Genomic DNA, 22,759 nt, shown 5'->3' on the forward strand with positions numbered 1-22,759 from the left:
GTGGTATGTGTGTGATCACAGTGGGGGACTGGGCTCCTTGAGCATTCCAGGGAGAGTTCTGGTGGCTGGTTTGGTTGGGCCTCCGAAATGTCCGGTTACCGTGGGGTCAGGTCTTGTTCCCGCACTAGTCAGGCCTCAGTACTGGTTTCCACAAGGTAGTCAGGCTTGCAGGAAGCTGGTAGGTCTTTGGTTGCTCTGAGGTTGTGATTCCAGTGTCACTAGTTGAGCCTTGCCAGTCATAGAATCATTAAACCTGAAAGTAGATTTAAGAGAACATAGTAATTCTGATAGACTTAGACTTAGAATTGAGGTTTAGAAGAGCAGAATGATTATAAGATGTAGATTATAAGAATGAGATCTGTTCGCAAAATGTTGCCACCCTCTGGCGCCATCTTGAAACATAAAAAAATTCATACAAAAATAAAACCCTGAAATTTCATTCATCAATTCCTTAAATACCAAAACATCTTTGTTGATCAACTGTGAGTGACATTGCCAGATTGCCTGTGATTTGTGACCAGGAATGTATACAACTATAAATGAACTCTATCCAATCCTTTGGCTAACTAGAGTTAACCAAAAGTAAGTAACACTCTTGGTATGACAAAGGCAGTCATGAGGCTGTGGGGCCAGGGGTAGAATGCAATGTTAATGATGGCTAATATAGACTTCAGTCTTGTTTTTTGTTCTTTCAGTATACCTTCAAATTAGTCAGTGCCGACATGGAATGTTTAGTTAGTCATGTCATACTAAATTTAGGTTAGCAAAGAACATGATATCATTTCTTTAATCTACATGCAGCTTGTGACGGAGCATTTTTAGTTGTTTTGAAATTGGCCTGGAATCTAAAATCCTAGCATTTTTCCATTACTCTTTTCAAATTCCCTTCTGCTTCCTCTGATAAGGATTTTAAGAAAGAATGTAAGGTTTTCTTTCCTGAGTCACAATATAACAAAACTTTGAGCTTGCATATCTATCTATCTTTATAAACCTATTTTTTTGCCAAGAACCCTCCCCTTTATTTCAGTTGGGGAGGGGGGGTGATACATAAATTTATTGATATTAATATGTTACTTTTCAGTTGCTGTTTCAGAATTCTGATGCTGTTCTAGTTTCATTGACATGGCTCAGAAACAGTTCTATATCTCATAGCTGAGTTTCCTGTTCAGTGAGACTCCTCCAACCACGTTTATTACTAAGCATTTAATTAAAATCTGGGTTCATAAATAAAGTCTTCAAAAATTCAGTTGGATGTGAATTATTCTGTTGAACAGTGAGACCATTATTGGGAAATTAATTATTTTTCATCTTTGATAATCCAAGGGTTTTAACTTCAATAGTGTTTTTCACAGTGTGATTTTTATTTTTTACCCTACATGAACTGCATTGATAGTCCAAAAGCTTACTTCTTAGAGAAACCTTAAAGCTCATGTGCTGATTTTCATCCATTTGTACAAAATGGCTTTAAATCCAGATTCCCGGAAATAAAAGGATAATGCAATAGTGCTGATGTGCTGCAGTGAAAAGTGTCAAATTCTTGCCTATTTAGCAATGTTGCAGCTACTACATTGGGCAAGTATCTTGTGCAAAATGTACAATAAAAGAAAGCAACAATCATACCACCAATATTTCATCAATATAGCATCATTGCAACAGGTTTGCTGGGTCATACGATCTCCTCTGACTACTATTTCCTTTGCTTTGATATAAAACCATTTATCTTTAAATAGTAACATCGCTTGTATTTTACTTCCCAATATTTAGAAGCAGCCTGGGTGAAAATCTTTTTCCATAATTTAGTTTAGATCCAAAAATATGGTTTTGTTTGTGAAAAATATGCACCAGTATAATATTTTAAATTAACAATCCAATTTTATCAATTCACTGTTCATTCTCCTTTCCCATCCTTGGCCTGTTACTGAGTATGCATCAGTGGTAACCAAATGACCACAGTTTATGTGTGATCCTTGATATATTGTGTTCACAGATAGTTCAATATTGTAGGGGTTCATGCTGGTGGATTGCTTGGCCATGCAGGGTATCAGTCTAACCTTGACATCGCCCAGTGGCCTTTGTCACAATAGTGATCTAAAAATATAAATTCTTGGTTTTCAACTTCCGTCATCTGCTTTTAATATCTGTGACTGGATGGAAATGATTTTAAAAATGGTTTAAAATTGACCACAGTAATCAGCTGACCATACAGGCTAGCTAAGCTTTGTGAAGCCAATGTGGAATAAATGAAAGCATCTGAGCTGAAATTAATATTTTAATCAAAAGATTCTGAAACTAGATCAATCAGTCAGGCAAGAAGAAACTCATCTTTTTTGATTTCCACCTGACTGACAAGTCATTTTGGAGATGAAAGCCATTAGCTGCAATTATCAAAGTTCAAAGCAATGAACAATGAACACTGAAATACACAAACCAGCTGTATTTCAGGGGACTACTTTTGTCAGAACTGGGAGAGAATTATTTTTGCCTGGAACTAGATGAGTGAAGTGTTCACTATCTTGTAAAGGACAAATCACCTAGTGACAATGCAAACAGAGCGAAACATCTAGAGATCAAGAGCTTAAAGAGATCTAACTTTTCACCATCATTGAGAATACCAGACATCCATACAACCAGGGTATCCAGTTGATATTCTAATGCCCACTCAAGGATACTCTAAGGGCATTAAACTGTATATCCTTATCTTCTTTTTATACTGTAGACTATCCCTCTTCAATTTTCTACGTGTGTGTATGTATAGTTGGTATCACATCTTTATTATTTTTTTTAAGGAGTAGCAGGTAATCAAATTGCTCTTTCTTTCAATCAAGAAAATCTCATAATTGACTCCTTACATTGGGTAACTACACTTTTATTAGACAGAGCTATGGACCAAGCTGAAAAAGAACCAATTCTTTATAAAGGTCAGTGAGCGAACTCGAAAAGAGAGGAGCCAAGTTACGCCTCCCCATATTGAGAGGTACTAGTTAGTGACTGGGAACAGGAACCCCCTCATGGAGGGAATGTGATCTATCATTACAATTCTATGCCATTTAATAGTTATGCAACACGTTACAATCAATACTCTGATTTTCTACTAACCTTATAGTGGTAATAATTTAATTGAACAGCCTTTATACCTCACAGGACTAACAAGAAGTAAATTAGTCAGAATCATTTTCCAATGAACTATGTTACTTGTTGCTCACAGAGGAATGATTAGACTCACATGTGAGGCTCATATGTTGTTGGATATCACATATGAATGCCCTGTTGATCAAAGAAGTAAAAATCACCTGAAATTAGTAGAGCCATAGTATAGCAGTGCTAAGCACTTTCAAGAGAACCAAGGGAAGGTGAAGTGGATAAAATAGACAAGAAGAACTCTTTATGCAGGTTATGTTTTACATCTAATATGTGGGCAATTCTGTTATTTAAGGGAACTACATTTGTACCATGCACTTTTCTGGAAAAGCATAAGACAATTGAATTTTCAAGAGATGTTCATCCCACTGTTGGTACCTTACACTTTACTGTTCTGCGATCAATGGGAATACAACCAACTTTGTCCCTATATTTAGCTGGTATTAACTCTTGTACAATTAAGTTTACAATCATGATCTATATTGTCCACTAATACTAAACAAAATTCTGATGTGGTTTAAATCTCTAGGTAACACCTGGAAGCAAGGCATCACTAGCTAATCTCTCCCCTGGTGATGTTATCCTAGCCATTGACGGAATAAGTACAGATGCTATGACACATGTTGATGCTCAGAATAGGATCAAGGCTGCTACCAGTCAGTTAAGCCTCAAGATCAACCGGTTAGTATGGCTATAGTACAATATTATATCATCAATAAATTAAAACAGATTTACAGGGAACATTGACTCCTTATAGAAGAACTGTTCCAGCGTTGCATGTGCAGCAAAGGACTAGACAGCACAATAAAGAAAAGAACTGCTCATTGTGACTGTCATTGAGAGTTACTCTTTTTAACACAAACCAAATGCTTTTTCTAGCACAAGTACTGTCGTCATTTTCTATCCTAACATCCCTCGTGTTTGCTGATCTGTGCATTTTCCGTAAATGATTTGAGTGCATTAACAATGAAAAGCGAAAATGCAGTTGTTGAGGTTTTGTTTGCTTGTGTCCCAGGCCTGAAACTAAGCTTTGGTCTCCTCAAGTCACTGAAGATGGCAAGGCAAATCCCTTCAAGATTAATTTAGAGGCAGAACCACAGGTAAATAGTACAGGAAAAAACTCAAATGTTTCAATTGTTTAACTGTCTATTATTATTATTGGAGGTTGTTGGAAGAAAGCCAAGTTAAAATTGATCATTCTTTAATTTGTGTTCTTAAAATTTAATTCTGTCACTGCATGGTTAATTCATACGTTTTTCAAAAATAATATTTATCCTTTTGCGGATTATGTGATAGATGTAACACTTCAAGATAAATAATTGATAGGGCTGATAGTTTACATTTCTTTATGCATAATAACTTATTTGTTAGGTAATAAACTTGGGAGGAATTCATGCTCATTAAACAAGGATGAAAGGACCAAACAGACTGGCTATTAACAAAAATGGAAATTGGTCTGGCACCATCTGTGGAGAGAAAACAGAATCAATATTTCGGGTCCAGTGACCTTTCTTCAGATTAGCCATTAATATTTGATACTAGATGCAAAGCATTAATGTTATTCCAGAAGGATTACTAATGAATAATTGTACTTTTTTTTTAATGTAGGAAGGTAGAAAAAGGAGAAGCCTCTTAGGACTCGTTCACTACCTGATTTATTCATGACTGATCTATGCTCCAGAGATCTACCTTTGCTCCATAAAGTAACAATTTATTGGATAACAAAAACTATTGATCTAAGCTAGAAAATTATCTATTGATCTAGCCCCAATCTTCAGTAGCAGAATTTCAAATTCTAATACCCTTTGTACATAGAAATGTTTCTTAAAATCATTCATGAATAGTCTAGATTTGATTTTAAGACTATCTAGTCTATATTCCTTAACCAGTAGAAACGGTTTCTCTCTAACCTACCTATTCCCATTAATATCTTGATAAATTCAATCAAATAATTATTTAAACTCATGAAATTCAGGGAAAAAATCTTTTAATTTGTGTTACCTCTCTTCTCATACTTTGACCTTGAAGATGTATATCTGATAAATATACATAGCACTCCCTCGAAAGGAAAGGAAACAGCATAATGGTAATATCAATGGGCTGTTAATCCAGAGACCCAGGTAATATTCTTGGGACCCATGTTTAAATCCCGCCATGGCAGATGGTGGAATTTGAATTAAATAAAAATCTGGAACTAAGTGCCTAACGATGACCATGAATTGATTGTTGTGGGAAAAACCCATCTGGTTCATTAATGTCCTTCAGGGAAGGAAACTGCCATCCTTACCTGTACTGGCCTATAAGAAAATCTACCACCCACTCCAATGTGATTGACTCTTAAATACCCTCTGGGTAGTTAGGAAGGGTCAGTCAATGCTGACCTAGGTAGTGACACCCTCATCCTGTGAATGCAGATTTTAAAAACTTCTTCCTTGAGATTAATACCCAGAACTGCTTGCTGTATTTCAGGTGTGGGCTAAACTTTTAATAACTGAAGCATGATTTTTACTATTTTATTCCTGTGGCTCCAAAAACCAGCATTTCATTAACTTTTTAAAAAAATGGTTATCTATTCATGACAATTTAATTGTGTACAGATATGAACATCCACCCCTGACACTCACTCACTCCCCACCCCTCCACCTCAAACCCCACCACTGCCTCAAGTCCCTTTGGATTTGCACCATTTTCATAGGATTGATACTGCACAGTAGGAGACCATTCGAATCATTTTATCTCTGTGGGATTTCCGAGTAATTCACAATGCCATTCTTCCATTTTCTCCCCATAGCTTACTTCTCAGATATCAGTCTAATTTCCTTTTGGATGTTTCATTTCAACCTGCCTCCACTACACACTTGGACAGTGCATCCCAGAGTTTAACCACATTCCCCAGGAAAATGTTTTTTTTCTCATATCTCTTTTGTTTCTTTTCCCAATAATATCAAATTTTGTCCTCACAATTTTGATTCTTTCACTATCTACTCTGCCCAGACCTCTCAGGATTTTGAATATCTCTGTCAAATATCCTCTCAGCTTACTCCAAGGAAAGTAGTTACAATTACCCAATGTACCTTCATAACTGAAGTTCTTCATCCAAGAACCATTCTCATTAATCTTTTCTCCACTTTCTTCAATGCCTCTCATTCTTTAAAAAATGGCATGCCCGGAAGTAGATACAATGCACCAGCTGAGAACAAATTAGTGTTTTATACAGGTTCAACATAACCCCCTTCTTCTCCTCTATGCTCCATATTAAAAAAGCCTGTAGTACAGTTTGCTTTATTACCTACACTCTCAACCTATATTGCTACCTTCAAAACTTATGAACATGTAAATCCACCTTCTTCTGATCCTGCACCCACTTTAATGTTTTGTCATTTAGTTTATATTATCTCTTCATGTTCTTCCCACTAAAATGAATAACTTCACATTTCTTTTTATTGAGCTTCATCTGCTTCTTATCCATCCATTCTACCAACCTTTATATGTCCTTTTGAAGGTCTACACTAATTTAGTCACTGTTCAAAATGTATCCAGGTTTTTGTATCATCTACAAACTTTGAAATTGTTTGCTATACACCAGTATCTAGGTTGTTGACATATATCAGGAGGTTCTCACTGTGTGCATGTTGACTATTACTGATTAACTGAAAATTTTCAATTAACTCAGTTAACCCTTAATTATGGCTCTGATAGTTTTCCAACAACAGATATTAGGCAAACTGATCATAATTTTTTTTCTCTCTGGTTTCTTAAATATCAGAATGATATGTGCAACTTTCCAATTTAACAGAACAGTTCCTACATTGAAATAATTTTGGAATGTTATAATCCAATTTATCTTGCCCAAGTACCTTTAAATCCCTGGATTGGAAACCATCTGGTCCTGGTGATTTATCATTCTTTAATGCCATTACTGCTATTACTTTAGTTACTTGTTTTGGTGAGCCACTGCTGCTGATTCAAAGTCAGTTTTCTTGTGATGTTCAACATGTTGGCTTCTTTCTCTGCTGTATTCCTCTACTCTAAATCAGAAACAAAGTAATTATTTTGCCTATTCAATGTTTTCACTCACAATATCATCATCATCATCAGTTTTTCTTCTAATTCCGACATAATTGTAAATTGTTTGTATAAATTTCAATCATGCTTTCTTTTCATGATGTTTTAAACTCCAATTATCTGACTTGTCTTCCTTTGTTGTTCTTTCCTAGTCACCAGAATCTGTGCTTTAAAAAAAATGTTTTATTTTGTTTAGTTTTATATTGCCTGTTACCTCTTCAACTGACAATGACTGTCTTCTTTGGCAAGCCCTTGAAGCTGTTACAAAGCTAGTCCTTTTTTTTTTCTTAAAGCTGTTCCTTGGCTCAAGGATACTCTGTACTTGATTTTTTTCAGAGGGGTAATAAACCAGGCCGGGCTCCATTCAGACTAGTTTGGTACAGAGATGGATTTTGAAAGGCCTTTTGTTTATATGTAAGCAAATAAGACTTCAGGCCAAAGTAGTTATGTTGGAGAAGTGACTTGGAGAATGAAAGGGGAGTGGTCAGCTCTCTAGATGAGCAGTTTAGTTCAGTCCAGAACTGGTTGGGAGTTCAACAGTGAGCTGTGAGGAAACTCTTTCTGCTCTCCATTCTAAGTTCAACCTGGAAGCATCTGATTCTTTTTTGTACTGTGTTTAAAGGGGGTTGCTTATTGGGACTGTTGTGTGTATTCGGAACAGCATACATAAGTCTAGTTTAGATAGTCTGAGTTCTCTAGGAGTTCTTTATTTTGTTCTTCATGTTTCATTGTGTAATTTTGTGAATAAATTTTTTGTCTGTTTTAAACCTAGTAGTCAAACTCGCTAACTTAATCATGGTAATTTTCACTGTACACTTACTGAAATAAAATGCAAAGTTATGGTCTGGGCTGCCTGCTCTAGAATGTTTTGAGTGGTCTTGCCTAGTCCATAACAGAAGTATAAACTGGCTCGATATCACATTAAATTGCATTTTGAACTGATCATCTATTATTTTACCAATTATCACTTTGTACAGATCCCTGTGTGTATCTTATTTTCCCATTGAAAATGAACCTATTAAAGCTAAAATGTGTGGCACTGGAAAAGCGCAGCAGGTCAGGCAGCATCCAAGGAGCAGGAGAATAGATGTTTCCGGCATAAGCCCTTCATCAGGAATTATTCCTGATGAAGGACTTATGCTTGAAACATTAACTGTCCTGCTCCTCAGATGCTTCCTGATCTGCTACGCTTTTCTAGTGCAACACTTTTTGAATCTGGTCTCCAGCATCTGAAGTCCTCACTTTCTCCTGCTTAAAGTTAAACATCAAGCAATTGTTTTGTGTTTCTCTCTTGCAGATATTATGCAGAATTTGATCATATTAGATAAATATTCATCTATGTACAGGCCACTAATGACATCTGGCTCACTACCTTTTTTCATTATTCTTTCATGGGATGTGGGCAGCAGCCTTTATTGGCCATCCCTGATGTCCTTGAACTGAGTGACTTGTTCAGAGAACTGTTAAGAATCAACCACATAGCTGTGATTCTGGAGTCACATGTAAGGTAGACTGGATAAAGGTGGCAGATTTGTTTCTTGAAACGGACATTCGTGAATCAAATAGTTTTTACAATGATCAGTTACAGTTTCATGGTTGCTATTACTGAGACTAGTTTTACATTCCAGATTAATTCATTGGATTTAAATTCCATCTAAATGCCTCACTTGAATCTCACTCTTTGCCTTTAGATTACTAAGCCAGTGGCATTACTACTATGCCACCATTTCCCGGTCATTTCCCTATAATTAGACAATTAGACATAGGAACCACTGTAATCCAGTCAGTCCGACATGTCTGCTCCATCATTCAATGAGGTCATGGCTGATCTCATAATCCTCAACTCACTTTCCTACCTTTTCCCCATAACCATTGATTCCCTTCCTGATTAAAAATATGTTTATCTCAGCCTTTAATACACTTAATGACCCAACCTTGATAACTCTCTATGGTAAAGAACTTCATAGGTTCACTAAAGAAATAATTATTTCTCATTTCTATCTTAAATCCCTTCCTCTGAGATTCTTACCTCTGGTTCTAGATTGGCCCACAAGCAGAAACAATGTCTCCTTAGTTATCCTGTTAACGCCTGTTTCTACTCTGATTCATCTAAACTCCAATGAGTACAGGGCCAACCTACTCAGCCTGTCCTCATAAGAAAATCCCATCACAGCCAAGACTAGCCATGTGAAGCTTCTGTGGACTGCCTCCAATCCCCATATATTTTTCCTTAGGTAAGGAAAGCAAAACTGTTCACAGTTATCTAGATATGATCAAACTAGTGCCTTGTATAATCTTAGCAAGACATCTCTAGTTTTCGAGTGCTGGATGCTGTGGTGCTGGAAAAGCAGAGCAGGTCAGGCAGCAGTCGATGAACAGTAGAGTCGATATTTCGGGCAAAAGCCCTTCATCAGGAATCCAATTATCTCTACTTTTCTACTCAATTCTGTATTAATAAGATGACGGTATTCCATTCACCACCATCTTCTCAAGGAAACTAGGAAAAGGCAACAAATGCTGGCCAGCCAGCGACACTTAGATCCCACAAAAAATGAATAAATAAAAATAGGTAAAATTTAATCTTGCTGATTACCCATGAAACCTGGATCTTTTGTTTGTAATTCATGCATAAAGGCCTCCAAATACTCATGCTGCTGCTTTCTACAATATTTGTCCATTTAAATGATATCCAGCACCTCTCCTCTTCTCGCCAATGTGCATAATTCCACATCTTCCAACATTATATTCCATATCCTTATTGTTGCCCACTCACTTAACCAGTCTATATCCCGCTGCAGACTCATTGCATTATCCTCACCACTTGCCTTCCGTATTTTTCTGTTATTCACAAACTTGGCTGCACTACATTGACTTATATCATCCACATCATTAATATATCTTCTAAATAACCATGACCTGAATAGTGATCTCTGTGGTAGCTACAGGTTGTCATCCTGAAAATTCACTCTTCATCTTAACGCTCTGTTTTCTATTAGTTAGCCAATCCTCTATCCATGCTAATATTGTAACCCTAACACCATGAGCTCATATCTTATATGCACTATCTTTTGGAAATCAAAATACATTATATCTATTGTTTTCCATTTATCGATCCCATTTGTTACGTCCTCAAGTAATTGCGGCATGATTTTCTCTTCATGAAGTCATCCTGACTCTGCTTGATCATATTATATGTTTCTAAATGTTCTACAATTCCATCCTTTATAATCGACTCTAACATTTTCCCAATGAAAGGTATTAAGCTACCTGCCATGTGGCCTGGTTAAATCTGTGACATATTGGATCTGTGAAATATCATTGTGGAAACTATACATGGCACACGGTTAAAATCTCCCATTAGAAGTATCCTACGTTTATAACATATATGTCTAATCACAGCATTAATATAACCTACTGTTCGACAATTGTTACCGGGGGTTTTGAACAACTCGATGTCAGGTCAAAATTCCTGCTCTATTTCTTAATTCCGTCCATAAAGTCTCCTTAACCTGCTTCCCTCTTGTTATATCCTCTCTCACCATCGAAGTGATTTTACCTTTATTATTTTCCTTATCTTTCCGTAAACTTCATAAGATGATATGTGTAGTTCCTGGTCTGATCATCTTGAAGCCAACTCGAGATAATGGCTACCATGTCATATATTCACGTCAAATTTGCATCTCCAATTCCTTCAATCTGTTCCTTATAAAGGTAATATTGCTATAGTCCTATGCTATAGCAACCATGGGGCTGCGCTTTCATGAGAGAGATGACTGGTGGTGGTTTAACTTGAGGGCTACTACACCTCAGGCAAGGGGAGAGGTTGAGAAGGAAAGTGAGCCTCAACTGATGGTAACCTCAGCCAATGCAGGAACTTCAGTACATTGCACTGAACCCACACTGTTGGCAGTTGATTTACAAATCACTGTCCAGTCAGCTGAGCTATAACAAAGGCTTATGTAGATCATATATCTTAACCTTTCCTTATGCCCCTGTTTTCATCTTCTATTACTTATTTTTCTCTCTTGGTTTACTGCTTTACATCTTTTAGTCTTTCCTTATCCTTTGGTTGCAGAAGTACTATTTCTGATTTTTGTTCTAATCTCACCCCTTTTTGTTTGTTTTTGAATGGACTTGAAAACAATGGTTTAAATACAACTCTTTCCATTGAGCCTTGCCCCAGTTTTCTGCTTTAAAGTCTTGTTAAAAAAAAAGTGAAGCTTTTTGTCTTACAGTTATCAGAACTAGGATACAAGAAACAGACTTGAATAAAGAGACACTATCTTATACAGCTTTTTCTTCTCAGTTTGTTTCTTGAGTCCTAGCTCTGACAATAAATTTAATTAAACAAGAGTTAAAGATGAAAAGCTTCAACTTCTTGTCTTTTTAAAATCATTTTTATAACCTGTCCTGACAAGGATTTATTTAGTTTAAAGTCCTTGTCAGTCCCCAATTTTAACTTTCCATCAGGACCCTGTTTATAGTCTAATTCAGGCAAAGGCTGTGGTATGTGTTCCTTGCCTTTACGAGATATCACCTTTAAGAATCCCGCATGTTGTGTGAATGCAGGGTTGTAATTCTGCAAGTCTGGCTGTCAGTGTGAACACTGCACACACAAAAATTAGCTATTGTGCTGTGATGTTTGTTTTATAACTAATAATGTGTAGTTCTGCTTTAAAAGCAATAAGCTACAGAGTTAATAAATCCCCGATTAGCAATTATCATTGAAGTGTCATGGCCACCAGTGGTGGATATTGTTGTTTTAAGCTTTGAGACAGCTGACCGTGCAAAGAATTCATGAAATGTTGAAGGAGAAATTTGTCCAGAGCAGTGAGTATAGCTTTTATGGAACACTCCTTTAAGAATCAGGCAGATCTCTCCAGAAGAAAAGATTGTTGAAACTGAAGGCAGCAGTCAGCACAGACTTAACAACAAGACTAACAGTTGAAGAACTAAAACACCCTCAGAGTGAACCACATTAGAAGAGTCAGATTACAGTTTTGTATTCATCACTGGAATCCATGCCATTTAAACAGAAGTCTTTAGAATTCATTGAATACTTTGTGAGCAGACATAGAAAGTAGGACTTATTCTGGATTTTGTTTTCCAGATGGGGAGCCAGTATTGTTAAGTGTTTCCCCTTGTAAACTTTCCAGAAAAATTATAGTGGCAAAAAACTACAAAATGGCCATACGTAAGAATAAAGCAATTCTCGCTGGTCAACAGAATTTACAGGTCCCAAGTACCAGCTCAGTGTTTGATACAATCAGCAGAACACCTAAACATAGCAAGACATGCAGAATGTGTAGCCTTCTGCCTCCACAAAGGAAATGCCCAGCTTTAGCAGCAAAGCCCATCGGCAGACGCAGTCCACTACAATAAAGGCTGATACAGCTATAAAGAGCCAGGTACTAACCAAAATGGACCATGACCAAGGAGTATCTTACTTTGCAAGCTACAATACAGATCATCAGGTCTCCTGCTAGAGGGCTGTACATAAAATGATTAAACAAATCAGAGTCTAATGATGTACACAACAAGACATTGAGTCTTGAACATATATCGATCTCATGGAAAATATCAATGACATCTGACTGTCCAAAGAGCTTGCAAAATGTCAATCTATATGTCCTCACAAAACTGGTGACTTATAAGCTTGACACAGGGGTAAGCATATTACCCCAGTGATTTCTACAAGACATGCACCCCAAGTCACAATGAAATCTAGGAATGTATTACCTACAGCATACTGCAGTTCAACAATTCCATGAGTTTGATCAGTAGTGCTGGAGTCAGATGCTGTCTGATGTTCTACATTGTGGAAATTGCTGAATATACTAGCCAGCCACACCTCAGAAGCTGTGGAATCAATCAGATGTCAGAGGCACAATAGAAACCACAGCAGACTATTCATGAAACACGTGCAGAACTGAATAAAAAGAAACAGAATACATGACTTTCTTCTGAATTTCTACAAAATTGGTGGAGATGCACAATGTTTCAAACAAGGAGCTGTATGTTGCTCATGGGACAGTCCTTCCAGAAATAAATGCCAGTAGTGGTGCTCCAGTGAAACAACTCAAGCTGGAAATGAAACAGTTAATAAAACAACATATGGAAGAGGTAAGAAAGAATGAAGAGGCTGGTCAGTTAGAAAAGGAGAAAAATACATTGGACCAACAGAAGATCACAACCCATGTAGGATTCACTTGTGCAAAACCACAAGCTTCAGACTGAGCTGGAGGCTCTTAAGGAACAATTCAATAAATCCCAAGAAGATTTGAACCACTTGAAACAGCTTGAGCAATGAGACTAGTCAGCGGTAAATCTGTTGCAAACTTTGGATGCATTGTCATCAAGATAAGCAGATTGTGGTGTAGCAACTTCAACCGATAAAAGTCAAACTTGACAACACAAACAGGAATGACAAACCATATTGATGATGTCTATAGAAGTCAGCAGGACCTCCAGCCAAAATCCCCATCATGGGATCTTGGTGCATAAGAATCTATCCATTAGTTATTGAGTCAGATAGGCTCACTTGCTATTGGAAATAGTTAAACTTTCTTTAAATGTATATTATATGTATACTTTGCCTTTATACACTGCACCTTTAAGAATTTAATGTGCTGTTTTTATACAAGGTTGTGACTCCAGCTACTAGTTAGCCTGGCTGTGGGTTTACAAACTGCTCACACACAAATCAATTGCTCAGCTGTAATGTCTGTTTTATAACTGATTATGTCCTTTACTGTCTAAAAGACCGAGCTCTCATTAATTAATGAGGGTTGGAACATTAGACTATTAACATTGCCATGCCAGAGTCCCACAATAGTATTGTTCCTTCTTGTCCCAATGGAGGTGTCAGTGTCTCAAGAAACAGAGCCCCTCTTTCACATATTACTCCTTTATGCAAACATTTACATCCTTGATCTACTTATTGCAGATTAGTAGGATGCATGTGCATTGATAATAATCAATAAATTGTCACAATTGGGATCTATCTGGATTTACCTTAGAGATCCAAGTACTCTCCACACAAAATATCTTGTCTATTTTTCCCAACATCATTAGTCTCAACATGAGTGACAATGATTCGATCATCATTCTTCTTTTCTTCAATACCCTTTCAAATTGATTAAGGATGTCCCTCACTCTGGCACCAGGAAGACAAGATACCACGTGAGACTCTTAATCCTGATTACAAAGGATGTTATCTGTCTCCTTAATTTTTGAAAGACATACATCTGACCCATGACCTCATTGAATAGCAGAGTAGACTTGATGGGCTGAATGGCCTAATTCTGCTTATCTGTCTAATGGTCTTTATGCTTCTTGAGGAGAAAGTGAGGTCTGCAGATGCTGGAGATCAAAGTTGAAACTTTATTGCTGGAACAGCACAGCAGGTCAGGCAGCATCCAGGGAACAGGAGATTCGACGTTTCGGGCACAGGCCTTCCTGAAGAAGGGCCTGTGCCCGAAAGTCGAATTTCCTGTTCCCTGGATGCTGCCTGACCTGCTGTGCTGTTCCAGCAATAAAGTTTCAACTTATGCTTCTTGAGACCAAGGTTATAGTTATCAGAGAGCAGCAATGCTCAGGTACCTATATCCTTCAAAGACTTGATCAACCTACAACATGCACCTCAAAATTCTGGAGATGTACCACCAGCAGTTCCTCCTACAGATTCCACAAAGACAACACAATAACAGCATCCTTTCTTAAGCCAATTGACCCAGCATCAAGGTGCTAATAACTCAAAACCAGCTCTACTGGGAGGAATATATCATCCATATCCCTGAGAGGAGACACCAGAATTTGAATTAGAGTCCCTACAGTCTGGAAACAGGCCCTTCAGCCCAACAAGTCCACACCAATCCTCTGAAGAGTGACCCATTCCCCAACCTGTTTTTACCCCTGACTAATATACCTAATTACATTACGTAATTAGATGAATCCCCGAGCAATTTAGTGTGGCCAATCTACCCTAACCTGCACATCTTTGAAATGTGGGAGACAACCGGAGCACCCAGAGGAAACCCACGCAGACACGGGGAGAATCTGCAAACTCCACACAGACAGTCGCCCGAGGCTGGAACCGAACCTGGATCCCTGGTGCTGTGAAGCAGCAGTGCTAACCACTGAGCCATTGTGCCCTTACTTTACTCGAAACCCTGTCATGATAGGGTACTTCTAGGAGTATATAGGAAATACTTTAGGGATATCCTCAAAGGACTCTTGAAGAGGTTAAACATTCCCGACAACTCAGGGGGTCCCAGCCTACTGACCTTCAAAAATGGAAAAGCTTCATTCTAGAAGTCACTGAACACAGTGGTAGAAATGTGCAGAGGCAAAAGTCAAGGCGTCAGAGGGGCACACAAGCCTCCAAACACCCCAGTGACTAACCTGTCCTACAAGTGGGATCCATCTGCAGATCACTCATTACACTTATCAGCTATCTCAGAGCCATCAAACTGGAGTGGAAGCAACTCATCCACAATCCTAAAGGACGATCTCAGAAGAAGAAGGACACATCTCCCTTCATATTCCACCACAATTTGGTCTCCAAGGTACCATGATCAATATTCTAATTTTCCTTCTGACAGTTTTTATGCACATAGGTCTTTATCTTTTTTTTTAGAGTAGATTACTTACAGTGTGGAAACAGGCCCTTCAGCCCAACAAGTCCACACCGGCCCGCCAAAGTGCAACCCACCCAGACCATTCCCCTACATTTACCCCTTCACCTAACACTACGGGCAATTTAGCATGGCCAATTCACCTAACCTGCACATTTTTGGATTGTGGGAGGATACCGGAGCACCTGGAGGAAACCCACGTAGACACTGGGAGAATGTGCAAACTCCACACAGTTTTTTCGCCTGAGGAGGGAACTGAACCCAGGTCTCTGGCACTGTGAGGCAGCAGTGCTAACCGCTGTGCCACCATGCTGCCCAGCAGCTACAGCAGCTCTTTGAAACTGAGAATGAACTTTTTCCAGTAACCAGCCCAGTGCTGGTCTCACACATCCTGCCTCAGGTAGAGCAGGTAGTGATTGAAGAGATGGTTGGGTGCAATGCTTGGGTTTTCACATTCACTTGCTGGTGTTTGCACTTGGCCTCCACCAGGACCTGTTAGAGACACTCTAGATGGTTGGCACTTTGCAGATGTTTCTTGTCAACATTGGGTAGTCTTTGGCAAGAGATTCCCACCAGTTCATGAGGACATTACAATTTTTCAAGCAATGTTTGAAGACATCCTTGAAGTGTTTCCTGCGCCATTTTGATAACCACTTTCCGTGATGGAGAATCTAATAGGAAGCCTATTTTGGCAGTTTTGTATCAGGCATGCAAACATGTGGCCCACTCAATGTAGCTAATCAGCAGTAACCAGTACCTTGATGCTGGCGATGTTGGCTTGAGAGATATTGGATTGTGTATCCTGCCAGTGGATTTGCAGGCTTTCATGGGAGTTGGTGATGCTCCTCTAGAGGTTTGAGATGTCTGCTGTACATTGTCCATGTCTTTTCATGCATACTTAAAGGGCAGGCAAGGGTACTCCGTGTAAACTAGGAGCTTGATGTTAAGACATCAAGCATGTGTTCCTCAGATGGCTAAAAGCTACACAAGTGCACTGGAGTCAATGTGGAATTTCATTATCAAAATACTTACAATACAAAAAATACATACATATAACTTAGACCAAGATATAGCAAAGAAGTTTGCCATGTGCCTGTAGGATGTGTGAGTTTGTTATCAAAGTCTCCCCTTCTTCAATGAGGCTCCCAATTGATTCACATTGTCCAGTGGCTCTCTGTGGATCTTTGATAGTGGGTGAACAGTGTTGTATAAGATGGTAGAGGACCTTTATCTTGTGGATTCTGGATTAGAGTGGTGCTGAAAAAGCACAGCAGTTCAGGCAGCATCCGAGGAGCAGGAAAATCAACGTTTCGGGCAAAAGCCCTTCATCAGGAATACAGGCAGAGTGCCTGAAGGGTGGAGAGATAAATGAGAGGAGGCTGGGGGTGGGGAGAAAGTAGCATAGAGTACAATAAGTGAATGGGGGTGGGGATGAAGGTGATAGGTCGGGGAGGAGGGTGGGGGGAGGTAGCAAAGAGTACAATGGGTGGTTGGGGGTGGGATGAAGGTGATAGGTCAGGGGGGAGGGTGGAGTGGATAGGTGGAAAGGAAGATAGGCAGGTTGGACAAGTCATGGGGACAGTGCTGAGCTGGAGGTTTGGAACTGGGGTGAGGTGGGGGAAGGCAAAATGAGGAAACTTTTGAAATCCACATTGATGCCCTGGGGTTGAAGTGTTCCGAGGCGGAAGATGAGGCGTTCTTCCTCCAGGCGTCGGGTGGTGAGGGAATGGCGGTGAAGGAAGCCCAGGACCTCCATGTCCTCAACTGAGTGGGAGGGGGAGTTGAAATGTTGGGCCACAGGGCGCTGTGGTTGATTGGTGCAGGTGTCCCAGAGATGTTCCCTAAAGCACTCTGCTAGGAGGCGTCCAGTATCCCCAATGTAGAGGAGACCGCATCGGGAGCAACGGATACAACAAATTATATTGGTGGATGTGCAGGTAAAACTTTGGATGCAGAAGGCTCCTTTGGGGCCTTGGATGGAGGTGAGGGAGGAGGTGTGGGTGCAAGTTTTGCAATTCCTGCGGTGGCAGGGGAAGGTGCCAGGACGGGTGGGTGGGTTGCTGGGGGGCGTGGACCTGACCAGGTAGTCACGGAGGGAATGGTTTATGTGGAAGGTGAAAAGGGGTGGGGAGGGAAATACATCCCTGGTGGTGGGGTCCATTTGGAGGTGGCGGAAATGTCGTTGGATGATTTGGTTTATGCGAAGGTTGGTAGGGTGGAAGGTGAGCACCATGGGGGTTCTGTCCTTGTTATGGTTGGAGGGTTGGGGTCTGAGGGCGGAGGGGTGGGATGTGGATGAGATGCGTTGGAGGGCATCTTCAACCATGTGGGAAGGGAAATTGTGGTCTCTAAAGAAGGAGGCCATCTGGTGTTCTATAGTGGAACTGGTCCTCCTGGGAGCAGATACGGCGGAGGCGGAGGAATTGGGAATACGGGATGGCATTTTTGCAGGAGGTAGGGTGGGAAGAGGTGTAATCCAGGTAGCTGTGGGAGTCGGTGGGTTTGTAAAAAATGTCGGTGTCAAGTTGGTCGTCATTAATGGAGATGGAGAGGTCCAGGAAGTGGAGGGAGGTGTCAGAGATGGTCCAGGTAAACTTAAGGTCAGGGTGGAATGTGTTGGTGAAGTTGATGAATTGCTCAACCTTCTTGCGGGAGCACGAGGTGGCATCAATGCAATCATCAATGTAGTGGAGGAAGAGGTGGGGAGTGGTGCCGGTGTAATTACGGAAGATCAACTGTTCTACGTAGCCAACAAAGAGACAGGCATAGCTGGGGCCCATACGGTTGCCCATGGCTACTCCTTTCATCTGGAGGAAGTGGGTGGATTCGAAGGAAAAATTGTTAAGGGTGAGGACCAGTTCGGCCAAACGAATGAGAGTGTTGGTGGAAGGGTACTGGTGGGGACTTCGGGAGAGGAAGAAACGGAGGGCTTGGACGCCCCGGTCATGGCAGATGGAGGTGTAAAGGGATTGGATATCCATGGTGAAGATGAGGCACTGGGGGCCGGGGAAACGCAAGTCTTGGAGGAGGTGGAGGGCGTGGGTGGTGTCTCGAATGTATGTGGGGAGTTCCTGGACTAGGGGGGATAGGACAGTGTCGAGGTAGGTAGAGATGAGTTCAGTGGGGCAGGAGCATACTGAGACAATGGGTCAGCCAGGGTGGTCAGGCTTGAGGATCTTGGGAAGGAGGTAGAACCGGGCAGTGCGGGGTTCCCGGACTGTGAGGTTGGAAGCTGTGGGTGGGAGATCTCCTGAGGTGATGAGGTTCTGTATGGTCTGGGAGATGATGGTTTGGTGATGGGGGTGGGGTCATGGTCGAGGGGGCGGTAGGAGGAGGTGTCCTAGAGTTGGCGTCTGGCTTCAGCGGTGTAGAGGTCAGTGCGCCAGACTACCACTGCGCCCCCTTTATCTGCTGGCTTGATGGTGAGGTCAGGATTGGAGCAGAGGGAGTGGAGGGCAGCACATTTTGAGGGTGAGAGGTTGGAGCGGGGGAGGGGGGTAGACAGGTTGAGGCGGTTAATGTCCCGAGGTCACCTATCCATTCCATCCTCCTCTCTGATCTATTACCTTCATCCCACCCCATCCACCCATTGTACTCTTTGCTACCTCCCCCCACCCTCCTCCCCGATCTATCACCTTCATCCCCACCCTCATTCACCTATTGTCCTCTATGCTTTCTCCCCACCCCTATCGTCCTCTCATTTATCTCTCCACCCTTCAGGCACTCTGCCTGTATTCCTGATGGAGGGCTTTTGCCCGAAACATCGATTTTCCTGCTCCTCGGATACTGCCTGAACTGCTGTGATTTTCCAGCACCACTCTCATCCAGAATCTGGTTTCCAGCATCTGCAGTCATTGTTTTTATGTACCTTTATCTTCTGGATGTTTACCCACGGTACATTCTTTTGTACACTTCTATGAGTGTGTCTGCAATGGTTTGGACCTTGGCCTCTGAGTGTGTGCACATGCAAGCACCATCTGTGTAGTGCATTTCGATGAGAGGTTGGGACTGTCTTGGTTCTGCACTGAGAGTGATGCAGATTAAACAATTTCCCTATTGTCCTGTAGGAAAGCTCTTTCTAGCCAGAACCTTCAGCTGTAGCTGCCAGGAAGAGCATTGGTGTGATGACACAGCCTTGCGTGACTTGTTTCTCCATGCATATTGGACTTGTGGTGCATCCACTGATGAGGTTCAAAACTTCATGTTGCATAATCCTGGTGGAGCCAGGTCTATGTCCAATGGCTGATATAGCTGAAACGATTGGAGACCAGGCCCCACTGCATGGATAAGTAACAAGTACATTGTAGCTGTTAGGATCTGACTTTTACATTTTTATTTCCTATCGTTTTCACCTGTGTTCCCTTTACTCTGCATTCCATCAGTCACATTGAGCCCATTCTGAACCTACACCTCTCTGTGATGTGACTAAAGTCCGAAGCAACTATCCAGAGAATGTTACACTCACTTCACATAAGAAAGTGCAGTAGCAGTATATATTCTTCCCTCAATCTTGCTCCCCTATTCACTCTGATCAAGGCTGAGTTTCTGATTTAAATCCACTTTCCCATGCATTCACTCACTAGTTCAATGACTCAAACCTTTGAGATTTGAAACAGACATCTACTGCAGATGTGTTCACTCAGGACAACCTCACAGACAACAGTCCAAGCACATGGAAACCATCTCTGCTATATTTTAGTCAAAATTATTCATATCTACTTTTTTTGTCTTATGTTTTCTTTTCCCACAAATTAACTTGCACTAAATGCCATTACCCTGGAAAACATTCCCCTGCCATTACCATGGGTAAATGCCATTACCCTGGAAAAGTGTGTTTTAAAAGCAAAGTCCTGCAAGCAGCAAATGCTGAAGAAACTGAGGGGATTGGGTGGCACAGCGGCTGAGTAGTTGGCACTGCTGCCTCACAGTGCCAGGGACCTGGGTCCAATTCCACCCTTGGGCGATATCTATGTGGACTTGACGTGCTCTCCCTGTCAACTCCTCCGGGTGGTCTGGTTTGCTCCCAGTCCAAAGATGTGCAGGTTAGGTGGATTGGTCATGGGAAATGCAGGGATGGGGGGTTGGGGGAGTGGGTCTGGGTGGGATACTCTTTTGAGGATTACTGTGGACTTGATGGGCTTAATGGTCTGTTTCTACATGGTAGGTATTCTAAGGATTTGGTAGCATTGTTCTGAAGAAGTCATTTGGACTCAAATTGTTAATTCTGTTTCTCACTCCACAGATACCGTCAGACTTGCTGAGTTTCTCCCACACTTTTTATTCTTATTCTAAATGTTTTTATTTATTAGACCATTATCTCAGCTAACCTGAAATAAATTTAGTATTTCTCTCTGATTTGATGTAAAAGTAAAATATGCACCAGTACTGACCCATCATCTCTTATCCTTCTGCTGCTATCACTGTTTTTACTTCTTCCCCTGACATTTTTGTTTCCTGAGACCATGGGGTGACATGGTGGCTCAGTGGTTAGCACTGCTGCCTCACAGTGCCAGAGACCCGGGTTCGATTCCCACCTTGGGTGACTGTCGGTGTGGAGTTTGCACGTTCTCCCTGTGTCTGCGTGGGTTTCCTCCCACAATCCAAAAAAGTGCAGGTTAGGTGAATTGGCCATGCTAAATTGCCCACTGTGTTAGGTACGTTAGTCAAGGGTAAATGGGCCTGCGTCAGTTGCTGTTTGGAGGTTCGGTGTGGACTTGTTGGGCTGAAGGACCTGTTACCATGCTGTAGGGAATTTAATCCAATCGTAGACCATTAAGCCGACTTGCCCATTCAGTATGATCATGGCTAATCTTCTGCCTCACATTTACTTCCCCACCCCTCTCCATTGATTCACTCGAGTTCAAATATCAATCTATCTAAACCTGAAATCTGTTCAACTTTGGGACATTCACAACCCTATCATGTAGATATTTTTAAAGATTTACAACTCAGAGTGAAGAAATCTTTCTGCATCTCAGTCCTAGACATGAACATTTGAATCAGGAGCAAAAATAGGCCATTCAATCCCTTGCGCTTGTTCCACCTCTCAATAAGATTATAATTAGCCTCTGATTTTATGGAATGGTGGGACAGGCTTAAGGAGCTGAAGAAACTGAGGGGATTGGGTGGCACAGCGGCTGAGTAGTTGGCACTGCTGCCTCACAGTGCCAGGGACCTGGGTCCAATTCCACCCTTGGGCGATATCTATGTGTTATTTCTTGAATTCTAATTATCCCTTATAATATAGCAAACATATCAACTTACATACTATACACATCAATCTGTGCCGTTAAACTACTTTGAGATGTGTAGAACCAAGGAGTTTTGTTTCCCCCTAGGGTTAGTCTGTAATGCTGATTGATGAAGAGAGATTTACTTTCAGGGTTATAGAAAGATAAGTGCTGAGATTGTGGCTGGACCTTACCGTCAGTAATAATAACAGATCAAAACTTTACATGTTCTTGCAACATTCCTCCATCCTTTATTTTAACAGGAGTATTGTGTGTGTTTAAGTAATGAATCCCTCGTTAAAGTGAGAGAGTTGGGAGTATCATGTGAATGCATTCAGCGTTTGTTCGCTGCTGTCACCAACAGTAATTTCTGAGCTTGTGACCAGGGGCAAGTGCAAGAGCTGGAGGAACTATGTGTTTGTTTGCTTGTTGCTTTGTTTCATGCTTATAAAAATATTACTAACAAGTATCAATGTCAAAACGTCAATCAACATGAAAGAAAAATTGTTTGCTTTGCAGTTTTATAATCTTGCTATGAAATTGTGAATGAGCTTAAACAGTATTACTGCAAGTTGAAAAAAGCCCACACGCATTTGCTGACATCAGCTGATTTATCTTGATTACTGAACAATATGGTGGATGAAAAAGGAACTTTTAAAACTAGCAATTAGCATTCCCTTCTGTGACATT

General features: G+C 40.7%; 1 protein-coding gene across 2 annotated transcripts in view; it reads left to right on the forward strand.

Annotated features, from left to right (window-relative positions):
• pdlim3b (PDZ and LIM domain 3b) overlaps nt 1–22,759 on the forward strand; it is a 107,894-nt gene that overhangs the window by 36,916 nt on the left and 48,219 nt on the right. For both annotated transcript variants that reach the window (XM_043706005.2, XM_043705997.2), the window contains exons 2-3: nt 3,668–3,819; nt 4,154–4,238. In XM_043706005.2, the coding sequence (XP_043561940.1) occupies nt 3,668–3,819; nt 4,154–4,238 (237 nt within the window). The remainder of the gene's footprint in view (nt 1–3,667; nt 3,820–4,153; nt 4,239–22,759) is intronic.

The sequence above is a fragment of the Chiloscyllium plagiosum genome, unplaced genomic scaffold (genome assembly GCF_037043375.1).
Source record: "Chiloscyllium plagiosum isolate Xiang-an unplaced genomic scaffold, Cpla_swu_hap1 HiC_scaffold_2, whole genome shotgun sequence".
NCBI lineage: Eukaryota > Metazoa > Chordata > Chondrichthyes > Orectolobiformes > Hemiscylliidae > Chiloscyllium > Chiloscyllium plagiosum.